The sequence below is a fragment of the Camelina sativa genome, chromosome 4, assembly GCF_030686135.1.
Source record: "Camelina sativa cultivar CO46 ecotype springtype chromosome 4, ASM3068613v1".
NCBI classification, from domain to species: Eukaryota; Viridiplantae; Streptophyta; class Magnoliopsida; order Brassicales; family Brassicaceae; genus Camelina; species Camelina sativa.
In genome coordinates, this window is record NC_141883.1 from 15,576,428 (window position 1) to 15,600,986 (window position 24,559).

The 24,559-nt window shown below is 35.2% G+C and overlaps 3 protein-coding genes and 2 pseudogenes across 4 annotated transcripts; 2 read left to right on the top strand and 3 right to left on the bottom strand.

Annotated features, from left to right (window-relative positions):
* Positions 1 to 440: 440 nt before the first annotated feature.
* Positions 441 to 1,906, bottom strand: LOC104780249 (calmodulin-7). The gene is made up of 2 exons (XM_010504753.3): positions 1,652 to 1,906; positions 441 to 994 (listed from the first exon to the last, which is right to left on the bottom strand). Exons 1-2 carry the CDS (start codon positions 1,725 to 1,727, stop codon positions 621 to 623), a joined length of 450 nt encoding a protein of 149 aa, XP_010503055.1. The 5' UTR covers positions 1,728 to 1,906; the 3' UTR covers positions 441 to 620.
* Positions 1,907 to 18,279: 16,373 nt separating this feature from the next.
* Positions 18,280 to 19,207, top strand: LOC104783739 (uncharacterized; annotated as a pseudogene).
* Positions 19,208 to 19,823: 616 nt separating this feature from the next.
* On the bottom strand, positions 19,824 to 20,363 carry LOC147945776 (uncharacterized). The gene has a single exon (XM_087509360.1). It carries the CDS (start codon positions 20,361 to 20,363, stop codon positions 19,824 to 19,826), a length of 540 nt encoding a protein of 179 aa, XP_087365486.1.
* Positions 20,364 to 22,364: 2,001 nt separating this feature from the next.
* Positions 22,365 to 22,911, top strand: LOC147945777 (uncharacterized). Its single transcript, XM_087510186.1, has one exon. It carries the CDS (start codon positions 22,517 to 22,519, stop codon positions 22,859 to 22,861), a length of 345 nt encoding a protein of 114 aa, XP_087366312.1. The 5' UTR covers positions 22,365 to 22,516; the 3' UTR covers positions 22,862 to 22,911.
* Positions 22,912 to 23,494: 583 nt separating this feature from the next.
* On the bottom strand, positions 23,495 to 24,419 carry LOC104780250 (protein OXIDATIVE STRESS 3 LIKE 2-like; annotated as a pseudogene). The gene is made up of 2 exons (XR_015596734.1): positions 24,105 to 24,419; positions 23,495 to 24,004 (listed from the first exon to the last, which is right to left on the bottom strand). The product of XR_015596734.1 is annotated as a protein OXIDATIVE STRESS 3 LIKE 2-like (transcript).
* Positions 24,420 to 24,559: the final 140 nt, after the last annotated feature.

The following is a 24,559-nucleotide window of genomic DNA, read 5'->3' on the forward strand; positions in this document are numbered from 1 at the left end:
GATACTGAGTTTCTCTATTAGAGGTATCAGGCACGGAAGGAAGGTCCCAACTCGGATAACAAAAGTTACATCAAGAGAAAAAAAATTTGGAACTTCGTTTTTGCCACTTGATCTTACCTCAAGATCATCCAAGAACTAATACTACGTCTACTACTATGTACTTAGAAAGACACTAAATATTCAAAAAAAAAATAAACCGCAGTTTATTCTAAACCGTTACAATTAGGGGATATAATTAGGGGTCAATGAACTGCAAAGTCTGCAAAATGGGATATAATTAGGGGTCAATGAACGGCAAAGTCTGCAATATTTTAGAGAGCACGAAAGATAAACAGAAAATGAGAATATAGTATCCAATGGTGAAGAGACTAATAAAGGAAATTATGAGTTCAAACTTCATGGACATAACAAAACCAAAGACGAGTAAGAAAGCAATCAAGTAAAGAAGAAGCAACGTGTTACTAAAAATAAAAAATGACGACCAACAAAACAAACAAGGAAGCAAATCTTATCTCTCTGTTTCATTTGTTCAATAAATTGCTTTTCTCAGTTTGAAGACGAGAAAGAAAAAAGAAAAAAAAAAAACAGAGTTGGGGATTTGTGAGGGATAAAGAAGGATCTCACTTTGCCATCATGACTTTGACGAACTCTTCGTAGTTAATCTGACCATCACCATCGACATCAGCCTCTCGGATCATCTCATCGACTTCCTCATCCGTCAGCTTCTCCCCAAGATTTGTCATGACATGGCGGAGTTCAGCAGCGGAGATGAAACCGTTCTGGTCCTTGTCAAAAACCCTGAAGGCTTCCTTAAGCTCCTCCTCTGAATCAGTGTCTTTCATCTTGCGTGCCATAAGGTTCAAGAACTCAGGGAAATCTATCGTCCCGTTACCATCTGCATCCACTTCGTTGATCATGTCCTGGAGCTCAGCTTCTGTTGGGTTCTGCCCAAGTGATCTCATCACCGTCCCAAGCTCCTTAGTTGTGATACAACCTGCAACCAAAAAAAATCAATATTGGAGCCAACTTCAGATTTCAGAGTGCAAAAGAGTTCCCAAGTATATCAGTTTGTAAGTTCTAATAAGCACCACAAGATGTACACCATGCTAAAAAAAGACTAGTAATAATAATAATAATGCAGGAGACACAGATGCCCCCAAGAAAGAAGTTTGCAAGTTCTCAACTAAATGTGGTTATAGAGAACAACAGAGATATGATGATACTATGAAACTTCTTCCTCTCTTATGTAGTTGGCAAAAATCACATTAAAACCGATTTGAGTAGAAACACCTACAGATCAATCCACACTAAAACAAACACTTGTGAGTAACCTCATCGTACAAATCCAAATTTAGCCATGATTAATCATCACATGATTGGTTCAGAATCAGAGCAAATTCACAGCCAAAGAACAATGATCGATTTTAAATTTAACAGCCAAAGCAACCCTATAAAACGCAAGCAAGCAAATACTGAAGCTAATAAAAAAAAAAAAAAAACGAGATCTTCCTCTAAATTCACATTTAAACAAACAGAAATGTACATGAAATCGTTTCTAACAAATGCTAGGAACCACGAATACGACGAAGAAAAAAGAAAACGAAACGAAGAGAGGAAGAGATCTGAGAGAAGAAGAAGAAGAAGAAGAGACCATCTCCGTCCTTGTCGAATAGGCTGAAAGCTTCCTTGAACTCTGAGATCTGGTCATCGGTAAGCTGATCCGCCATTCTTTTCTTTTTTTTCTTCTTTGGATTTTCTCGAGATTTCTTTTTCTTCGCTGTGAGAGTTTCTGAGAAAAGTGGAAGCGCGTGAGAGAGAGAGAGTGAAATGTTTTTCTTTATAAAATGAGAGAGAGAGAGAGAGAGAGAGATCCCACACAGCTACAGATTGATATTTTTAAATTGACGATTTTACCCTCCCAAACGTATTGTATTTGTTTTAATTTCTTGTTTTCGTTTGACCCAAAAAAAAAACAAACAGTTTTTTAGTTTTCTGAGAAATTTGTTCTTTTTTTTTGTTAATAGGTTTTGCAACTTATTATTTACTAATTTAGGTCAATAAACTAGTAACAACTTATATATACTAGAATATGATCTGTGTTGGTAGCACGAATTTTTTTTTATTTCGTTATTTATTTTTATTTGTTCAGATTATGATTATGTTGTATTATTCATTTTTGTTTCCTTCATTATATCATTCATTTACATGTTATATAATATAATACATTCATTTACATGTTATATAATATAATACTATACTGTGAGTTTTGAGTCATTTTAAACTACTAATAGGTAAGCTTGGAAACTAATGTTGTTACCTGTATTCGATCCGTTATTCGGCTCGTATCCGTCCCGAAAAAGGGTATCCGCAGCTTTAGGGTCGAGTGAAATATATTATAATTATATTATTTGTGAGTAAAGATCGAGTATCGTGTGTTAATTTACTTTTTGATACCCCTGCTATTACCCGTCTTATTACATGTTTTGTTATCCGACCCATAAATACCTGTTAATATTTTGTAGTATTATCAGTTATTAATAATTTATATATATATATATATATTCTAGAATAAAAGTTAAATCCTAAGTGCAACTTAGCTTTAATTTTAATGAAAAAGATTGTTATTTGTTCATTTTGTTATTTCTATATGAATGACCCGTGCTGCAATACGGGAAAATAATTTTTTGTTTTCTTTTTATAAAATAATTTAAATTATCTTATTATGTACTATAATTATTTGGCATATTATATAATATACTGTTTTTTTGAGTCATATTATATAGTACTAATTATTTTTTGTGTATAATATATAATAAATACATATATGGACTATACATTTTCATGTATTTGAAAACGTCTATATATATATATACATTTTAGACATACATACGTTTTATCATAATAGGTTATATTTCATTTGCTATTTTTTTGGGTAACCATTTTCTGATTACAACAAATTAATAATAAGGTTCTATTATTATATTTTGTGATTAAATACAGTGGTATTTTGTGTAATATACCACATAAGAATAGGGTTAATTGTTTAGAACATTGCTTAAATAATATAATAGAGATATATATATATATGTATATATCACATGAGTTTACTAAATTTGATAATCGTAGTGTAGATCAATTTATCATCGTTAATTTGATTTTATTACTATAATATCTTTGTATTACATATAATTATTATATATTCATATAATTTTTTGAAATTTTAGTCTCTAAACATTCTTCTAGACGATTTGATAAAAAAAAATTATCTATTTTCTATGTTTTTTGTATCACATTTCAAATTATATATATATAAAAAAAAATCGGATCAAAGATATTAGCATAGGACCGAAAAATGAAGTTATGACAAAATGTGATTGTACTACTATTAACGCGATCACGATCCCACTTCTCTTGGTCGCATTAGAACTGGTGTTTTCAGATACATCGCAATTATGTGATTATTTATTTCCACCATATTGGTCTTTATTTTAAGTTTTATAGTGCTATATTTTTAATTTATTTTTATTTTTCGGTTAATTCAAAAATTCACCATGTTTATAAAGTACAATGCTCAATGAATTAATTAATGATGAACACGTACAAAAAAAACCTTAAACTAGCTAGAGCCTAGATGTAAATATTATTTCGAGGATATAGCCGTAGCCGACTTTGTATTTTCTAATTTCCACCATTGATAACCATCTTTTCACAAATTAATATTTGATCTCCACCGTCAGGTTTTAATACCTCCTCACTATAAAAAAAAGCACACTCATATCTTAAAAGCGATTTTTTGTTATCAGTTTATTTATTCATTACTACATATTTCTACTGCTGCGACGCATAGCCGTTCTGCTTTTATTGAGTTTCCAAAGATTCAGTTTATGAAATATTATTGTTTGTTCTTCTCAATTTTTTTTTTTTTTGGTTAGTTTCTGAATCTAATTAGGTTGTCTCGAGGGACGATGGATGAAGAGATCAAAGAAAGTTAAAGAAGTCACCTTAAACTTGACCGACGATCATCGTTTTGGTTTGGGTCTCTTGTTTTTTTTTTTTCTTAATTTGTCCTCATCTTAGTTTTAATTTTGTGTTACTTAACTTTTATTGTTTGCTTTTCTAATAATTACTAGCGTATATAACTTCAATTTTTTTTTAATTACTTTTAGGAGTTGGGAAGCATTATGGGAGAAGAGATCGAAGAATTTTTTTTTTTTTTTCTGTTTGATTCGTTGGTTTTACTTTTTAGTATCTTGATCGTGGAAGTATTTTGCTCTCTTATTTTGGTAATTTACATAACTCTTTTTGACTTGTGTGAATTGAGATTTCTTGTTGCGTCTGTATGAGTTAACGCTCTGTTCTATAAACGAATCAATTGTGGACACGTGTGAGATCTTTTAATTTGTGTGTGCAGAAAAATCACACATAACGGTAAGAAAAAAGGAGAATTGCAAAAAGCAGATGCCAGCTGTTGATTTTGATTTTTTTTTTTTGAGAAAGATGTGTTTTCATTCTATTAGAATAAAACGAGGATACAGACAATAGAAATTGTTTAATCAACAACATAAAGGGAAAATCTCCAAAGCTTATAACAACAAAGATAAATAGATAGATAGGAGCAGTCGATAGTAGGAGCTTGAGAGCTATGAACCAGAAACTAGAACGCAATTTAGAATCTGTGAGATCAAGAAGTATCGATACATTATTCATGAGCAAGTCGCTGAATGGAAAGATGGCTACTGTCTTGAGTCGAAAACGGAGCAGCATTAAAAAAAAGCAAAGCTGAAGATTTCATTGGAATGAGACAGTCTACACAAAGTAGCGCTTTGCCAATGGGTTGAGCAAGATGGATAGAGCTCAGGTTAATTGTAATTGGACTGAAGGTTGCGGTTTCAAGGTTGGGTAGGCTTTGCTTGAAGAGATTGAGGTAACCACTACTTCTAGGAGTTTAGGTCATAATGCCACAATTCTTCAAGCTTTTATGTAAGGACTTCAGCAAGTTGATAAGATGCACTTTGGCTAGCTCGGAAAACAGGCGGGATGGAGAGGAGAGACTGAGGGCACAATGGTAACCACCGCTCCATACGGGCGGGATCATAATGCCGGGTTCCGTCGAGTTATCTCCTTCAAAAGGGTCTTCCCTAGATGACTCTAAAAACAGGGTTTTCAAATAACTCTTGGGCCAATCTAGGACCATTGTGGCTTAACGTTCAAATGCAGTCTTCGGACAAATGATACCATAAAGCTACACAATGGTTGATTAGGATGGAAAAGTGTGGAGTGCAGGCCAAACATGGGTAGAAATTGATGCTGAAAGAGTCGTTCTAGTGGTGGTAGATAGGATACGGAGGCCAAGGGTGCAAGCAATGAAATCGAAACAACAAAAGTCAGAGAGGGTAACACCTATTTTAATCTTTACCGTTGGTTTTCAGAAATTGATTAGATCTTAACTAAATTTGCAATCGTCGTTATCTTAACATTGTTCGAACTCAGCTCTCATCTTTTATTTCACTAATTACCAAAGTTTCGGGGTTTCTCTGTGATCGATCAATAGATCAAAGTAAATCGAAGCTTTTTTTTTTTTACTACCTTTCATCATCGTTTCAACTCTCTCCCTTTCTTCATCGTTCTTATTTTTTTTTTGTTATTGTTATTTTGATGTTTGGCTTTCCCAATTACTAAGCGCAATTCCAATTTTTTTTTTTAAAGGGGTTGGAATATTATGGAAGAAAGAGGAGTCGAAGATCATCTTTTGTTAGGGTTATTTCCTTTCTATTGTTTATCTAGAAATCAAGAACAAAGTTTCACACAATCTCGATAAAATCTCTTTATTACTTTAGGAAAATAACTCAAAACCTAAAGTTCTCTCTTTTCTCAAATCTCAATAATAGGAAGTCACATCTTGACAAATCTATATATAAGGATCTCTCAACACACTTTTCCTAATCTCTCTAGGAATATAATTTCCTTATTTCTCATAACTTCCTAAACTACTAATCCCAATCTCCTTAGACTTGCTTGTGTGTCAAGCTTATCCCAACATTCTCCTCCTTAAGCTTGAAACACATTTTCTCTAAGTCTTGAACTCCCATGAACTCCCTCATCTTCTTGAACTTCATTTTCCCCAAAGCCTTAGTAAGAATATCAGCCTTTTGCTCAATCCCTGGAACATGCTCAACCTCAACTTCTTCATTCTCTACACATTCTCTGATGAAGTGAAAGCGTCTCTGAATATGTTTGCTTCTACCATGGAAGACAGGATTCTTCGTGAGATTTATTGCGGATTTATTATTAATACGAATGACAGCTTTCTTGACTTCGATTCCCGTAATTTCACTCAGCAAATCTCTCAACCAATTAGCTTGCTTAGTTGCTTCGGTTCCAGCCATAAATTCTGCCTCACATGATGATAAAGCCACTACATCCTGTTTTTGTGAACACCAAGAGATAGGACTATCTCCTAAGTAGAAAATGTGACCAGTTGTACTTCTCCCATCGTCTGGATCAGTGCTAAGACTTCTATCACTATATCCAACCAGCCTTAGTATTTTCGAGCTTCTTTCAAAAATTAAGCCAAGAGTTGTTGTTCCTTTAAGATACCTCAAACACTGTCTCATTGCCGCACCATGTGACACCCTGGGACTATGAATATACCTTCTCAAAACACCTACACAATACGAAAAATCAGGTCTTGTGTGAATCAAGTACCGAAGATAACCGATTTTTTTCCTGAAGTCTGTGGCGTCGATCTCTTTTTCATCCTCTGCTTTCGACAGCGTGAGTCCGAACTCCATTGGTATGTACTCAGGATTGCTATCCACCATTCTTGTTTCTTCCAATATTTTCTGAGCATATCTTTGTTGACTAAGAACAATTCCATTCTCATGTTGGATTACCTCTATCCCAAGATAGTAAGTTAACATACCAAGGTCACTCATTTCAAATTTAGCAGCCATCTCCTCCTTAAATTTGTAAATGATTTGCTTGTCTGTTCCTGTGACAAATAAATCATCTACTTAGACTGCAATAACCAAGGTTTGTTCTTTCTCTGTCTTTCGATACACGGTTGGTTCCTTCGAACACTTTTTGAACTGCAGCTCCTCAAGAATTTGGTTCAGTTTGTTGTTCCAAGCCCTTGGGGCTTGTCGCAAACCATACAAAGCCTTATTCAGCTTATAAACCTTGTCTTCACATCCTTTTTTTTCAAAACCCTCAGGTTGAGTGACATAAACCGTCTCCATGAGAAAAACTGTTTTTACATCTAAATGATGTATCTCCCACCCGTTTGTTGCTGCAATGTTTATGAAAAGTCTTATAGTTTCGATGCGTGCAACATGAGCAAAAACTTCCTCAAAATCGATTCCATATTGTTGCACATATTCCTTAGCAACAAGTCGAGCTTTGTACTTGTTGATGCTGCCATCAGAATTTCTTTTCAGTTTCAAAACCCATTTGAGTCCAATCGGCTTTATACCAAGAGTAAATCGACTAAATCCCAAGTACTCAGTTTTTTGATTGACTTAATCTCTTCGTTGCAAGCATTGAGCCACTTCTCCGATCCTCTTGCTTCAATAAAACTCCTTGGCTCATTGTTAAGGCAGAGAAGAAGTGTTTCTCCTTCTTCTTTGGTAAGTATGACATAGTCTCTGAGATACTTAGGAGTATTACTCTATCTTTGGCTTCTTCTTAGTACCGGCTGATTGGTCTCCACAGCATCAACTTCTTCTCTGTTTTCTGTAGTCTCGAGTTCTATTATTTCGGGTGTGTGACCGTTATTCTCTGTTTCGTCTCTCTCATCTTCATTACCACCACCAATATTTTCACCAATCTTCGGGTTATTACCCACAACTTCTTGCTCAGATGTTATACCATGGTTCCCAAACTCACCTAGAGCAATGTTAATGCTTCTATTACCGTCTTGCTCTATAAAGTTTTATTTCCAATTCCAACCTTTACACTCATCAAAAATCACATCCCGACTTATAATAACTTTTCTTGTTTGTGGATCATATAATCTATATGCCTTAGAGCCCAGTTCTATCCCCAAATGGACTAACATCCTCGATCGATCATCTAGTTTCTTTAGAAAATGTTGATCAACCTTTGCATAACTTATGCAGGCAAAGATTCGTAGATGATCAATGCGGGGTTTCTGTTTCTTATAGACTTCGTATGGGGTCTTGTCTGTTAATGCTCTTGTAGCTATCTTGTTTAGCAAATATGTGGAGTGTCTCACTGCTTCCCCCCACAGATAGTTTGGAACTCTCATGTGTTTGAGGATACTTCTTGTCATCTCCATCATTGTTTTGTTCCTTCGTTCTACAACACCATTCTTTTGTGGTGTATATGGAGCAGTAAGATGTCTCTGGATCCCAACATTCTCACAATACTCATTAAACTCTTGTGAGACAAACTCACCACCTCTATCTGTTCTAAAAGTCTTGATTCGAGTTCCTGATTCTTGCTCAACACGATTCCTAAAAGTTTTAAACTTCTCAAATGCAGAGCTCTTTTCTTTCAACAAGGTGACCCACATGTAACATGAATAATCATCAATGAGAACAAAGATAAAACGATTTCCAGCAGCTGTACTCGGTGTTATAGGTCCACAAAGGTCTCTGTGGACCAGTTCTAGATCCGAAGATGCTCTATATGTAGTGGCTTGTGGAAACGTTTGTCTTGCTTGTTTTCCAAGTAAACATGACCTGCAAATCTCTTTTTCGAACACCATGTGTGGGAGTCCTTGGAAAAGCTCTCTCTGTTTCATAGACTTGATGGTTTCAAAATTTATATGTCCAAAATGAGCATGCCAGTGACTAGATTCACTTATAGATGACAGGTTCAAACAGGCGTTGTCGTGAAAATCCATATGAATCTTGTAAAGTATGTTCTTCGACCTTGGAGCTTTAGCAAGTAATTTACCTTGAGCATCTCTCATTGTTAAGTATCCTCCCCTGAACCTAATGTCACATCCTGCTTCTGTCGCTTGGCCCAAACTGATAATGTTGCTTTTTAAATCAGGGAAGTAGTAAACATCTGTCATAACTCGCAACTCACCATTCATATCAACAAGTGAGATTGATCCTTTTCCTTTAATATCAACACGTGAATCGTCTCCAAACCTTACCTTCCCGGTAACAGACTCATCCATCTTCTCAAAGTATCTTCTATCTCCTGTCATGTGGTTATTGGCACCATTTTCAAGGTACCAAATATTGTCCTCTCCCGTGTTGGTTTCGAACTTACTCGGAATGCATCGTTTTTCATTAAGAAAAACAACTTCATGCATCATAAGTTCATCAGCCTCTTGTGTATTAGCAGTATCTAGAACTTGAGCTTCTTGGAGCTTTAGTAAACAGTCAGGACAGTCAAACGCAAAATGACCTTATTTGTCGCATCTAAAACAGGTGATGCGAGAAGCATCTCTTTTTACCGTGTCCTCTCCCTCGTCCTCTATAGAAGCGACCTCCTCGACCTCTATTTTGATAGTCGTTTGTGTAATCTCGACTATTATGTGTCTTCGTGTTTGCATACTTATGTGTCTCCGTGTTCGCATACATAGGTTTAGATTGTTCCTCTTGTGCTTCGACTGTATCAACGGAGATCCTTTCTTCATACGCTTTAAGTCGCCCTATAATGTCTCTAAAATTGGTGGTGTTTAGATCTAACACATGTTCTAGGGAAGCCACTATGTGGATGAACTTCTTGTGAGGAAGGCAATTAAGAAACTTTTTGACCATCTTGGATTCTTCAATAGACACTCTAAGAGCGGCGGATTTTGAGGCTATCTCCGACATTTTTCCTGCAAACTCATCTATTTTCTCTGTATCCTTCATCTGTAGCCGCTCAAAGTCAGCCATAAGTGTTTGTATGCGTGCTTCTTTCACACGTTCTGCTCCCACATGCCTTGACTTGGTGGTGTCCCATATCTTTTTAGCCATATCTAGATCATCAATTTGTAGAACAAGAGCCTCGGGGATAGACTGAAACAGGAGAGCCATAGCCATATTATTCTTGTCTTCGTCGGCTGTTTCTGTCTCAGGTTCGATAGCTTCCCAGACCTTGTGAACCTTTAACGCAATCTTCATCTTTAACGCCCACACCGTGTAGTTGGTTGAATTGAGCATAGGACATTGGATGGACGTAGATCCGGCTCCTTCTTGTGGCTTAGAAGCAACAATCGCACCCTCAAACATCGCTCTGTAGGATATCGTAACGCTCTGATACCAAATCTAGAAATCAAGAACAAAGTTTGACACAATCTCAATGAAATCTCTTTATTACTTTGGGAAAATAACTCAAAACCTAAAGTTCTCTCTTCTCTCAAATCTCAATAATAAGAAGTCACATCTTGACAACTCTATATATAAGGATCTCTCAACACACTTTTCCTAATCTCTCTAGAAATATAATTTTCTTATTTCTCATAACTTCCTAAACTACTAATCCCAATGGCTTTAGACTTTCTCATAACAGTTTAATTCCTGTCTGATTCCGGATTCGTTACCATCTTTATGAAATTGCTTCTTAATTCAATTCTTATGATATAGAATCACTTTATTTTGGTTCCTTAGGGTGAGGATTAATCGAAGAAATTTCTTCTTAGTTCTGTTTTTTTCTTGGGTTTGTTTCATTTCTTTTCTAAGATTTTGAATTCGACACTAAGCATTAAGTAGAGTACCATTATTTCATGGAATTCCTAGAATAAACTAAGACATATATGTCTGCGTTGTGATCTGTTGCTTGTTTTTCATTCATCGTCTCATGAGCCTTTCTATTGAATATCTCTCATGGATCTTGGAAGCTTCGTGTGTTTTTTTTTCCCCTTAATATTATTGATTTAAAACCACGTTTGCAGGTTCAAGTGCTTAGACCTGGATGGAGATGGGGGGATGATCACTCCCAGTGAAATGCAATTATTCGACAAAAGAGCAGCTGCATCACATGGAATGTATGACCCAAGAAACTGTACTCTTTGATGATATCTTATGTCCAATATTCGATATGATTAAGCCCAGAGGCAAGTATTCTTTTTAAATTTCATAACATGGGTTTTTCTTTATATTCCTCGCTGTTCTGTTTTTTTCTTTCTTTCTTTCTTATTCGAAACATCAATTTGTTCTTTCAGAAGGAGAACTGCACCACACTCCAAGATCTGAAAGCATCTAAACTTTCTGGAAATGTTTTCAATATACTCTTTAACCTGAAAATACTCATGGCGTTTAAATCTCGTGATCCTTTTATCATTCGCCTGGTATGTATAGCTTTTCTGTATAACTTAAACATGGCTTTGATGTATAGCTTTTGCTTGGTGATGGTTGTTGTGTCTTATCTGTTTTTTTTTTCTTTTTCTTTTTCTTAATAGTTTCTTTAGAAATATAGGTTCAGTTAAGGGATTAAACTTTATGGAGATGGATATTGTAGACAGGCTAAATACTGACACCAGAGTGTTCTCCATGATCAGGTAACTTATTTATGGCAATGCTTTTGTCTTATAAATGTAAGAATTTACAGGACACGATTATATGTCGCCTTTTTGATGAAACAATAATGTCTGCTTGAGATTTTGAAGTTACTAAAAATGAACTAGTAACATTAGTTATGAACATAGAATACCCTATGTATGGGTAGTGATCTGTTGCTCGTTTTTCCATTGACCCGCCTGATGGTATGCTCATATATCTCCCATGGATGTTAAACTCAGGGTCTTAGATGATTAAAACCACGTTTACAGGTTCAAATGCATAGACCTAGATGGAGATGGGGCGAAACACTCCCAATGAAATGTGATATGCTCAAATTAAACCCTATAGCTACTTTCTCAAATTAAGAGGTCACTGCAGTATTTAGGGGTCGAATTCCACAAGTACTCTAAACTACACAATAAATTATAGAGTTTTATGATTACGTTAAACAAGTTGATTTAAATAAGAAAAGCAATGCAAACTATTAAAATAAAACTGTTGTAAATTCAAGGGATTAAAAAGCTAGGTCTAGGGAATTTTTCAGGAAATTATGAAATATTAAATCAATCAATAAATTAGGATTCAAGCAATTAAAAATCAGATCTAGAACTCTAAACACTTTTGTAAAATAAATCAGTTCTCACTGCAAATATAATCTAAATTTAAAACCAGAAAATCCAAATCTCTTTGTAAAATTCTAAGTTAAAAATCAGCTTTAAAAACAGGTTTAGATAAGTTCACAGAATTACTAAATCAAATCTCTTTGCAGAAAGTAATTTTGCTCATCAAAAGGTTTTATCAGGAAAATCAATTATATTCTCATATCAATTTATTTTCCTAAGTTATTAATTCTAGATGGTCAATCAAGGATTAATATGAAGAACAACCTATGATGAAGATCTAGAAAGATAATGAATCCTAAATAAACAGATCTAATAAATCATAAAATCCCTGTGAAAAACCTTGAACCTAACAAGTAAACTACTCAGACATATTCAATGAAGAACAAAACATAATTCTGAATAATAAGCAATTGAAATTAAAAGAGTAAAGAAAGGAGTTCAGGAATTCTTCTCTCAAAGCATTTCAGATCTCTCTCCCCCAAAAGTTCTCAAAATCTCACAGGGTTGCAGAAAGTAAAACTTGCTAGAATAAAATTTAAGGGTTTCTAAAACCCAAAAACAATATATATAAATATATATATGTCTAAAAACACGTCAGGGACTTGTCTTGCAAATATGGAAAACTTCGGGCAAATTTGTAAACTTCCAAAACTTGCTTCTCTCTCGGCTAAACATGGTGTCGATCGATGCTAAGGCAGTGTCAATGGACACTCTCATCATTCCTCAGCTCCAAGTTATCTTCCTTAGCTGAATTTCCCCAAAATCCCTCTAATTGCTCTATTTTGCTCCTTTCATGCCAAATCCTAAAAAATCTGTTAAGACTCTAAAACATCCTACAAAACAAATCAAAAGACTCAAAAAGACTCCTTATATCATGGTTAAAAACCACAAAAACCATGATCTATCAAAATGCAGTTTTGTTTCTACGAAGAGCAGTTGCATTGCATGGAATGTATAACCTAGGAACCTGTACTCTTTAAAGATATCCTATGTCAAATATTCGACATGATGAAACCAGAGGCAAGAGTTCCTTCAAATCATAACTGTTCTGTTTTTGTTTCTTATTCGAAACATTAATCTGTTGAGTGGCTCTTTCAGAAGGAGAAATGCATCATATATTCCCACTCCAGGATCTGAAAGCATCTAATTCATGGTTCTTATAAAGTTTGCCTTCCTTTGGTTTAATGGCTATTGAAACTATTAGCAACTAAATATTTATTTGGTTGCAACATGATGCATATAAAACAGAAATCCTAAAAAACACTAATGTGAATGTTAGAGCTGTGAGTATAGTCTACAGGATGTTCTAAGTTTATTTTCTTTTCTTTTCTTATAGTGTTATATGGTTTTGAGTGTTTCTTTTCTTTGATATGGCTTTTATATTTGTGTACCTATGCTGATGCTACATTATTCTGTTCAAGTTTCATTAGGATCACAGAAGATACTCTTCCATTGTCGCAACTATCAAGCTCTTCTGAGGATTTATATTTTATGCTCTCGATGTAAGGTATGTCTATTCAATTTCTCATCTTGTGTGTTAACTGTGCATCTCGGTAGAGTTACTGTAGTATATCTCCTGGGAGTACTAAGAAGTTTTTTTGCATTAAATGGATTTCTGTTTTATCTGTTTCTCTGTCGATAAAATTCATTTGACAACATGAAGGAGTACTTTGACATTTGTTTCTCTGTCGATAAAAATCATTCAACTAATGTAAGAAGCTAGAACTTGACTCATCACTTCTCTTTCTTTCTTCCCCAGTTTCAACATTTGGAGTTTTTCTTGACATGGTGGTCACAAGTAGGTAAATCTTCTTCCACATATATGCGAGGATCAACCTACTTATCTATTTAATAAATTCTGACATTTTTTTAGCCATTACTCTAATATGCAGGAAGCTAGAATTTGACTCACTTCACTCTCTCTTTCTTTTTTCCTCAGTTTCAACATTTGGAGCTGTTCTTGGCATGGTCAAAGATAGGAGAATCAAATGGTCTTCATGTTTCTTATGTTTTTCTTGGCACATTAATCTTGCTCAAAAGTGGCGTTTCAGTAACAACCAACAGCTAGTGCTTAGTTTCAATCCATTAGACACTTTTATCATTGTGATTCTATTGACTTGCTCAAAAGTGGTGTTCCAGCAATAGCAAACGGATATTCCTATTGAATGTATATGGTTACCTGTTTGTCTTTCTTGGTTGGATAACTTAGATGTTGCATCAAAATTGTTATTCTTTTGTTGTAGAACAAAAAAAATCTACACTGCCTATAGTGTTTAGGACCTTGCTACAGAAAATCTTTTGATGTGCAATCACTTTGCCGGATTTTTGCGCTGCAGATATTGACCATCTCTCTAGAGAAACTGGAGAGGTAGCGATGGGGGATAAAGTGACCTGCAAGGTATACATTTAAGTTTTTTGTTTGGTTGCGCTTTGGTCTTAGCAAACTGAAATTAAGAGAGGTGCATACGTTTTTTTGCATGATCTTGGTAAATGTAAGTCAGGGTTGTATATAATTAGTTATTGAAGAGGTTTCACAGGTCATCTTGTTTCATGTCGTTATCAACATTTGGTCATAATCGATACTGTGATTTAATAGCGTGTCTGGTATGCTAGTAATTGTATTGGGATCAAGTATATTTGCTAACAATCTTGCAGTAATATTTTCACCATGTTTTAAGCTGTTGTATTTGGATCAGACTCATTGTTTGATATCTAAGCTGCTCTGGTTTAGTTATGTGTTCCATCTCTTAGTTTCTGTATTCTGCCGCATATTGTCTGTGACATTTGTTCATTACTTTCTGCAGGTGGCGACTTCTTCGAACTCTGATAACTGCTTCCTTCAGCAATGTGGTACTTCCATGTTCCTTTGACATGGAAAACATAGTACACATGAGCAACAATTACTGGCTGCTTAAGTTGCGGAACTTTTACGGGTAATTTTTGTTGGTGTTATACTGTTATATTTGTGTTACAAATTCTGTTATACTGTTTAAGAATATAGAAAGAGGGGTGTGTTACAAATTCTACTAAATTCTATCAAGTTTTCAGTTGATGCAGGTATCTTGATGTAATAGGAGTGACATGTTATGTCAAAAGCACTTGTACCAAAGGTTTTTGGAGGATTCTCTCTTCCATGCTCATGTGTTCCGGTCAGACTTATTTGCTTTCCCATTATCTAGTGATGCAAAACACTTTATGAAAGGCAAATTGTGTGTTGCTTGTTTCTTCCCTTTGTTTATGGATTAAAGAGGACGAGATGTTACGAAACTATGTATTTGTAAAGGTGCTCTTAGATTTTGATCCGTCATCTTACATATTTTTGGCATTGATGGTTGGTTTTGATAAACGTGGCCCATAACTATGTTGTGATCCAGTATGTTACGCAGTAGGAAAGACAAGAGCACTTGTAATAGCGTTTATACATTTATTTGTTCCTCTTTGCATATTCAATTCTTGTTTTTGGACGATCCTCTTTCGCATGGTTTCTCTGTTGTATGTTCATGAGTTCTGTTCAGGCTTATTTCGCTTTTCAGTGATCTCTGGTTCAGATTTTGTAGGATTGAAATTATGCAAAACTTTGGTGACTAATGAAAAGCAGAGAGTGTGTTGCTTGTTTTTTTCCCATCGCTTGTGGATTGAAGAGGAAGAGATGGTACAAGTCTAGTCTTGGTAAAAGTGTTCTTAGATTTTAATTATGTGTTACTCAATGTTCAATAGTTACTAGCGTAACTTCTATTTTTTTTTTTTTTCAGGAGTTGGAAGTATTATAGTGGAGGAGGAGTCGAAGATATTAAGTTATTTTCACCGATGATAGTTTCTGGTTTATTTATGTGCTACATATCTTGATAGGGTGTCGATGCATGATTCAAGACACGTGTAGATTTGATATTCTAAGATATGGATTTTCATTTTCCTTATGTTCTTCAGCTAGATAATTTTGATGATGTTTAAGGTCTGTGTGGTTAGTTAGCCAAAGTTACTGTAGAATAATTTATTTATCTTTTGGTTATGTGGGTTCACTACTTTGTGTTAGGATACTCTGGCATTTCTTTTAGGTTTGTTAGTAGATGGTTTTGTAATAGTTGTCGTTTCCTTAACTAGCTTTGGTTGTTTATGTTTTTTTGACTGAATGTTTTCTTAGGGTACCCACAACAGGTCGTTGGAGGCCAACGCCATTTCGTCTTTTGACTTTGGCTAATCAGTCCTCCTTTGACTTGCTCTTGGAAGACTTGTTGATTATCCTTGATCTTACATGTATCAAAATCCTTCATAAATTTTGGTTCAAAACTTTCAAGAAACGATTATCAATAAACTGTTTCTATCACTTTATCTCTTTTATGTTGGTATTAGGGAGTGCCCTTTCTTGTTGTATTTTAAACTTTAGAATTTCAGATTCCTCTTATCTTTGTACTTTGTTTCTGTTATGATGAATGAAAACAAGGTTGTGTTTCCAAAAAAAAAAATTATATATATATATATAATCAATTATCAAAGTTAACTATTTCAAATAATTAGTTTCCCTGTGTACCTGTCGCATGGATCGCTTACCTAGGAATATGTTATACAGTTAATTATCTGATTCTGTTTTTGTAACCTGAATTTTAATTGATTTTAATTTTAATTGATTGAGTTTTCATATTCTTCTTGACCGGGATTAAATTAAGACAAATCTAATGTCAGCCTTTTTTTTTTTACTCTATTGTCTTTGATGATACTGTGTTTTGTTCTTGATAACATCGGAAATATCAAATTACAATAATGGGTTCTAGAAAAAGTACAATACTGAATATTTAAAAATTATCTATTTAACATGATCGATTTAGTGGAATGTAACTTGTGTTAAATTTAAAAGAAATAAGAAAATAAATTTAAACTCAAAAATACATTATACACACTCATAAGTTAAATTACTGAGACCGTACTTTGGAAATCTTTATCTTTAGCTTTTGTTAAAACTTAAAAGAATTGGTATCAAGATGTATACATATATACAAATGTTTGATATATGTCATTTATATAGTTTATGGAAAAAAACTGGGAAATTTTTGTTGAAGTAGCTCATACATTCACTTTACTCTTAACTTCAAAATATCTTCACTCCTAGGAAAACATCCCAAAAAGAATTAACCAAACAGTTAATTAGTTATGTTAATAGCTAGGCTCTATTCCTCTAATTTAGCTTGTGCACTGTTATTGTTCATAAAAAATATATCTAGTTTAGTTCATAAATTTAGCTTGTGCACTGCTCTCTTCATTTTAGAATTTAGTAGAGCTGATGTTGTATTTTTCTATGTTTTGATGGTCACTAAAAATTTGGTGTGTTTAATTTTTTTATCCTGCTATGTCAATGTTTTGTTTAGTAAGAATAGTTAAATATGACCTATTAAAACATCGATTGATTTTGTTTTTTTATAGGTTTTATCACAAAAAAAAAGTTATTTTACAATTCTATTTTCAGTGAGATTTTGTCATTTATCAAAATCAAAATTTATTAATTAGAGGAAATACTATTAAATAAATATTTAAGCAAATTCCAAAATTCCCTTAGATATCTATATAAGTTTTCAAAAACAAAACGGTATGACAGTATTTTATTAGGAAAAGTAATATAGTAATCGATATATTAAACAGTATAAATATTAATCTTTATTGATGATATTTGAAATTTGAATAGTAATCGATATACTTATTTTAGTCTAATTTGATCTAGAGATTTTGTTTTAAACTGGAGTTCAATTGTACACATTTTATTTTGCAATACAATTAAAATATCTTTTTTGTTATAGTAAACTGGATTTTAATAAAACGCTATATCAAAATAGTATTTGTGCAACCTATCAAATCTATATACCTTGATAACCTCCAACGGAGAAGTTACTCCAGTCTCTTTGACTAAACTGAATCCTTTTGGTGCGATCCGTTCATGTTTTGTGTCACCGATCTCGAGCACGTTGGTGATTCGATTCGATATGGGTTCGTGTTGGGGCTTGATGATGATCGGCTGGGTCTGGTCATTAGACCTAAGAAAAAAAAGGAAAACACATTCAGTAATTAACTAGGAATAGGATATCGAAATATCCTATAAATATATGAGTTACTCTTCTTTTCTTCACTCATTACACTGTCTCTCTCTTTTAATAATATCTCTCTCTTATTTTCTCTGTAACAAACAGAAACAACAAACTCTAATAATAATGCCGGCGATGAAAAGAGGAGGAACAAAGAGAAAGATTGAGATTAAGAAGCGCGACACTAAACAACAACACTCGGTAGCATACAGCAAACGCCGTCAAACTCTCTTCTCCAAAGCCGCTGATCTCTGCCTTCTCTCCGGGACCAACATCGCCATCTTCGTAACGTCTCCGGCAGAGAACTCCGATGTCGTTTACTCCTTCTCCGACTACTCTCCTGCCTCTGAAATTGTTGACTGTTACCTCAACGGTAAGTCTCCTCCGAAGATTACTAACCCCCAAACCAAGCTAGGGTTTTGGTGGGAAGACCCTGATCTCTACCGTTATTGCGACGATCTCTGTGAATTAAAGATGATCGAGGATTGTATGATGAGAGCGAAGAAGCATTTGATGGATTGCCTTGATCAGAAAGAATTTCACAATTTGTTTCCAGTTATGATCAAGACCCTAGCTCCTCTGCTTCTCTCCAAGAAAACCCAAAGTCCTCGTCTCCAGAACAACAGAACTGTACTTTCTCCTCCATCGAGAAGATCTGTGGCGCACAAGTTACTTGTTACGATCAAAACCCTAGTTTCCGGCCTATTGAAGATCTATATCTCTATGGCGAGTCGGCATCATTATTCGATGTTCAATCAGGTTACTCGGTGAATGAAGATGATGTTGGATTTGTTGACTCTTTATGGGAAACAGAGAAACATAGTAACGGAGTGAGTCTTATCCAAGAAACAAAATCCACCATAACTAATATTGAGGAGGATCAAAGCTTATGGGAAAATTTGTATAACGTGTTTTGTCTTAACAACGACGACAACAACATCAACCTTGAGGTTCCACTTTCAGATAATTCCTCGACGAAGAAGAAGAGTTGATGATCGATATCAGTGAATATGTCAACGAAGAAGAAATCGAATTGCCCCAAGGTTTTAGCTAATTGATTAATTGATTATCCGTTAATTAATTAGGTTTTTAGTAATCTTTCTTGTAAACTCTAACTTGATCTGTTCATTACGTAATTACCGTTAATTAGGGTTTTCTTGTGGTTAGCGATCTGAGAGATTCATGTTGATTATTTGTTTGTAAATCAGATTTTGTATGTTGTTTTTGTCTGGTCGAAGAGTTTGAGAATAACAAGTAGAGGTTTTTTAACGAAATCATATACAGACCCATTAAAAATCCCAATAACCTTGTCTAAGTTTTGCCAATGGAACATGCTCGAGGAAACCGGCACTATGAATAAATAACAAAAAAGTTGTGATATATTTTTTTTTTTGGTAAAAAGTTAAATTTTATACCAATTTCTGTTTTTCCTGTACAAAAACAAAAACAAAATAAAAAGCTACTGCTGAAAAAAAAAATGAATACATTCAAAGTAGGTAACTAAAAGGGAGGAGGAGGAGTCGGCAGTGGCGGACCCACGTTATGGATGGTGGTGGCAAGTGCCACCAGTAACTGTTAAATATATAAAAAAATTACACTAAACCAAATTAGTTTAGTGGCAAAGTGGCTTTAGATTCACCCAAAATCTCTCGAGGTAACGGGTTCGACTCTCATTTATAAAGAATTGCCCCCACTATTATTTTATGTTGGGTCCACCCCTGGGAGTCGGTTGCCCCTGGAAGAGAAAGAAGGCAGTCTCTGATGGTTCGATCCACCTTAACTTGAAGCGCCAAAGCAGTAGTCGAGACATCAGAAAAAACCCTGGCATTACGCTCGCGCCAAATTAGGTAACAAGTGACTTGCATAACTAGCTTGACGACGGTTGCAGCTTTGGGTTGAGGCGGTTGTCGCATTTGGAGAATCCAAGCAGAAATATCGTTTAGAGACAATGGTGGAGAGGACCATATTCGGCTTGCAAAGGCTTCCCAGATCTGGGCTGAGTAGCTACAAGAGAAGAAGAGATGATCATGGCTTTCAATCTCCGTAGAACAGAGCACACAAGAAGGGGAAACATTCATTCCCCAGCTCCGTAATCTATCTTTGGAGGGAAGCCGTCCCTTAAAAGCTAGCCACATTAGGAAAGAGTATCTCGGTACTGCTTCCTTAAACCAAACTGTTGTGTTTCTGATCGGGCTGCAGGCATCCACCATTCTCCATTACGCACAGCGTCTATAACTGAAGCATTTCTCTTCAGTCTCTCTGACAACCCGTCCCACGGACCCCACTAGCCTAACCGCTAGCCGCCCCAACGGACCCCAAGCTGGCCCTGCAGGGCATCGATCATAACCCCTCAATTGGTGACAGCTTGTCCTGTACGAAGGTTGTTAAAGGGTGGGGACCAGGGTTCGATGAACGCCTGGCGCACCAATAACCTACTGGTGGATTTGGATGTCCACAGTGAGGGGTTAGGATCGATGCCCTACAGAGTCAGCTTGGGGTCCGTTGGGGCGGCTAGTGGTGGACTAGTGGGATCCGCGGGATGGGTTGTCACAGTCTCAGCTGGCTTTGGCCATTTCCTTCAATGTAGTCTGCTAATGGACCAAGATCACACCAGTGATCGTACCTGAAGGAAGCATTTCTCCCATCTCCGATCTCACAGCGCATGAACTCCTTAAGGAGAGGTTTTTGTTGTGATATATCTTGATAGCACATTTTGCTTTATCTTAATAAAACCGGGATCTCTAGAAAATTTTGCAATATGATATGTTGACCAAAAGAGACTGTCTTATGTAGTTGTATGTTTTGATTTTCGAAATCCAGTCGAGGGTTTGAGTTATATATGATTGTTCTTCTTACTATTTTTTTATTAATTAGAGTTTTTCTTATGGTTTGAGTCGTTAACTAAACAATTAACTTGCTGAATCAATGTGGATACTAGCTCCTCCGCTTCTCTCGACCAAAACACAAAGTCGTTGTCTCCAGAACAACATAACTGTACTTTCTCCTCCCTCGAGAAGATCTGTGGCGCACAAGTTCAAAACCTGAGTTTCCCTATTGAAGATCTCTATGGCGAGTCGTTATTATCTGATCAATCTAGTGACTTGGTGAATGAAGATGATGTTGGATTTGTTGACTCTTTATGGAAAACAGAGAAAGATAATAACAGAATTAGTCTTATGTTCCAAGAAACAAAATCCATAACCAATCGAATGGCCCCAAGTTAATTAGGGTTTTAATCTTTCTTTTAAACTCTAACTTGATCATGTTCATTAGGTAATTACTTTTTTTATTATTCTGTGTTTAACGATCTAATTCATGTGTGTTTATTGTTTTTTAATCTTGAAATATATAAATGATTCTTTCTATCAGACTTTTTTGTTAATCTAGTCGTTCTTGATGAAAAGCATATAGGCCCATTTAGAAGCCCAACAACTTAATTTAATTTGGTGAATTGCCTCACCCACACAGCCTCACTACCGGCGTTACCTTTACTTTTTGTATTTCACGATCCAAATTCATATGGTTTTTGTTTTTGTCATGGAATTATAATAAAACTATATATTATATATTTTCTATCAAATTTTGTCTTCTTGATGAAAACACATATAGGCCCATTAAAAGCCCAACTTAATTCTTATTCGTTTGATTACGTTTGTGTTACTCTTATCTAAATCTAATCGAATTCGTAATTTAGCTATTCTAGGTGCTTATGCAGTTTACGACAGACAAAAAGGTTCCTTTTCGAATTTATCATCCCACCTGAACACAAGAATCTTGTGATCCAAGATGGACCTTTCAAGGTTGATGGTTTTAGTCTCCCAAAGGACTATACTATTAACATCTTCGAGAACTGGTCCAATAGGTTTTCACACTTAAAATTTCAATTATAAACAATATCCGGTAATTAAAATGAACTTACAGGTCAAGTTGTTACTATTAGTTATTGGTGAATAATTGGAATGAAAATATACCAAATTAAGTTTTTTTTTTCACTAGCACATGCTGAACATGAAAAAGCAATAACCTTTATAGACTTGACAGAATAAAAAGCAAATGTACGAAAGAAACATAAAGTGAAGAAGCATCCGATCCCACACTATACTTGTTAATGTTGAATGGCTCACCATAATCGTATTTACAAGACATATTGTGCTTAAACCTTGAAAACTTGAAACCAAACTGGTCTATTCACACAAAGCTTCTCTCCCAGGCCGAACACGTGAGTTCCCATTTCAATTCCCTCAGCCAATTTCTTGCAAACTTAATCTAGTCATTCCCAATAGATACAGAAAGTGAGGATTTTAGGTGATCTTGATCGAGCAACAAAGATTTAGGAAGACAAGGAGGATCTCTCAATTTCTTGATGGAAATAGGATCGAGGTTTACAATATCCAGAAGGTTTTTGGCCATCAGCTTGTCCGTACTAGCCGTACTCTCACCCCTCTACATAGACAGTTCACCAGAAGACGATCAAGAACCTGAAGTCGAACCCTTGAGCTTTGTGTTTACACTCTCTGTGCTTTTGCTATTGTTGATCCTGGCCATTGCCTTATCTCTCTACAGTGACCAGAGCTTGACCAGGTTTGATCCCTACTGGATTCACAGGCTTTGTGGCTCCTTTGGTGGTCTTCTTGCTATCCTCATCCTTCTCTCTTTTGTCTTGAAATGTAAAAGTTTGTGCTTAGAACCTAGCACAAAGTCATTCTAGAGAACACTTTACAACTTTCATATTTATATAAAAACAAGAACTTATTTTTATAATGAACACTAAAATAATAACAATTTTTAGATATAAAAGCAAAGAGTAACTTTTTCCAAATCATTACATCGTGTTATTGAATTGTTTCGCCTAATTCTTTAAAATGGCACAAAATTTACAAAAGAATGAAATAAAAAACAAGAGGCCTTCGACTTTGGTTTTATGGATGGCGCATTGAGATTGCTCCACTCGCTGCATTTTAAAGTCATTCAAACAAGATCTGATCGGATTATTAACGAACACCACGAGAGGAATATTCTCAATCTGTGAGATGTGGTAATCGCCTTAAGTAACGATCACCATTGAGTAGTTCTGTTTCGTTATTGATTTGTGTATTAAGTTTTTCCCAACATTTAATCATGTTGACCACATAAGAAATGATTTTTTTTTTTTGAGAAGACTTTGTAAAAAATCGTAACAGTCGGTGCTTGCGCACACGCTTATAAGAGCATGGTGATAAGAACAAGAAAAAAAAAATTATCTTAAACATTAATTATTTCTTTGGTAGCACTTTTACATTTAATTATATTAACTATCTAATTATAAATAATTTAAACCAATTTTGAATAGGGAAAAAAAGGATAAAAGTGTAAAAATTTAACATTGGAAATTGTAATATAATTAAAGCTTAGATGTAACATCAGAATATCAAATTCGTAAGAAAATCCCTGAATAACATAAAGAAAATAAATAGGTCTAACCAAAAAAAATGATGTAATTAAATTCAACAAATAATATTTGGGATGTTCCCACCCGCCGTCGTCTGAAAGCACCGCGGCGAATCAACAACGGGAACACAGTTACTTCTCTGCCTCGGTGTAAGATTCTTACGATACAGCCTGAGAGTCGGAGTAGAATCATCATCACCAGAGGAAGAAGAAGAGTCTCCTTCTCTTTGGCGGCTCACCGTTAAAACACTCTTGACACTTCGAGATCCCACCACGACTACATATCCGGTGACTGAGAAGGTTCCTCCGGCGGCGACTATAAAGGTTCTCCGGTTTCGTCAAATCCTTCACGGGGAAAGATTCAGTTTCCTTTAAGCTCGTGAACGACTTCGACTTGCCTTTGTAAAACTTCGATATACCTCTCCTAAAAATGAAGCCAACTCTATTATTAATTCAGACAGTACTCAAAACACACATGTGTTCCATATTCGGACAACTAACTCTATTAAAAAAAACATACTTACTTGATGGGCAAGACTTCTTCAAGAGATTCCATCATATCCAGATGACCTTTGTAAGAAGACTCAACCTCATTCTCTCCACCTTCATCGTCCACATCACTGTTCTTCCCGATCGATTCAGAAGACGACGGCGACGAGCAGCAAGCAAATTCTTGATCCGCCGTGAAGGTTCGAGCGATCTTATCCATGAGATCGAAGTCAACAGTTTTTCACAGAAAAGGTGTAAAAATCTTTGTGAATACATAGAGAAGAGAGGTGGTATATGGGATCTTATATATAAATATATATTTGAGTTTCCGTTTCCGTGTCTATGTGATCTCCTTGTTTTCTCCATTAAGGGAAGATATAGAAATAAAAATCATGGTTATTACAAAGAGAGAACAAGATAAGTATTGAAATATGTTAGCTCTTACCCTAAGCCAACTCACTTCTTTCTTGCTATATTTGCCAATCCTTGT

What these genes read in the sequence shown, in the direction of transcription:
- LOC104780249 (XM_010504753.3), bottom strand. Translation starts at nt 1,727, where the DNA reads ATGGCGGATCAGCTTACCGATGACCAGATCTCAGAGTTCAAGGAAGCT. An exon ending in ATTCGACAAGGACGGAGATG is followed by an intron (nt 995 to 1,651) that starts GTCTCTTCTTCT and finishes TTTTGGTTGCAG; the next exon opens with GTTGTATCACAACTAAGGAG.
- LOC147945776 (XM_087509360.1), bottom strand. Translation starts at nt 20,363, where the DNA reads ATGGTGGATGCCTGCAGCCCGATCAGAAACACAACAGTTTGGTTTAAG.
- LOC147945777 (XM_087510186.1), top strand. Translation starts at nt 22,517, where the DNA reads ATGGAAATAGGATCGAGGTTTACAATATCCAGAAGGTTTTTGGCCATC.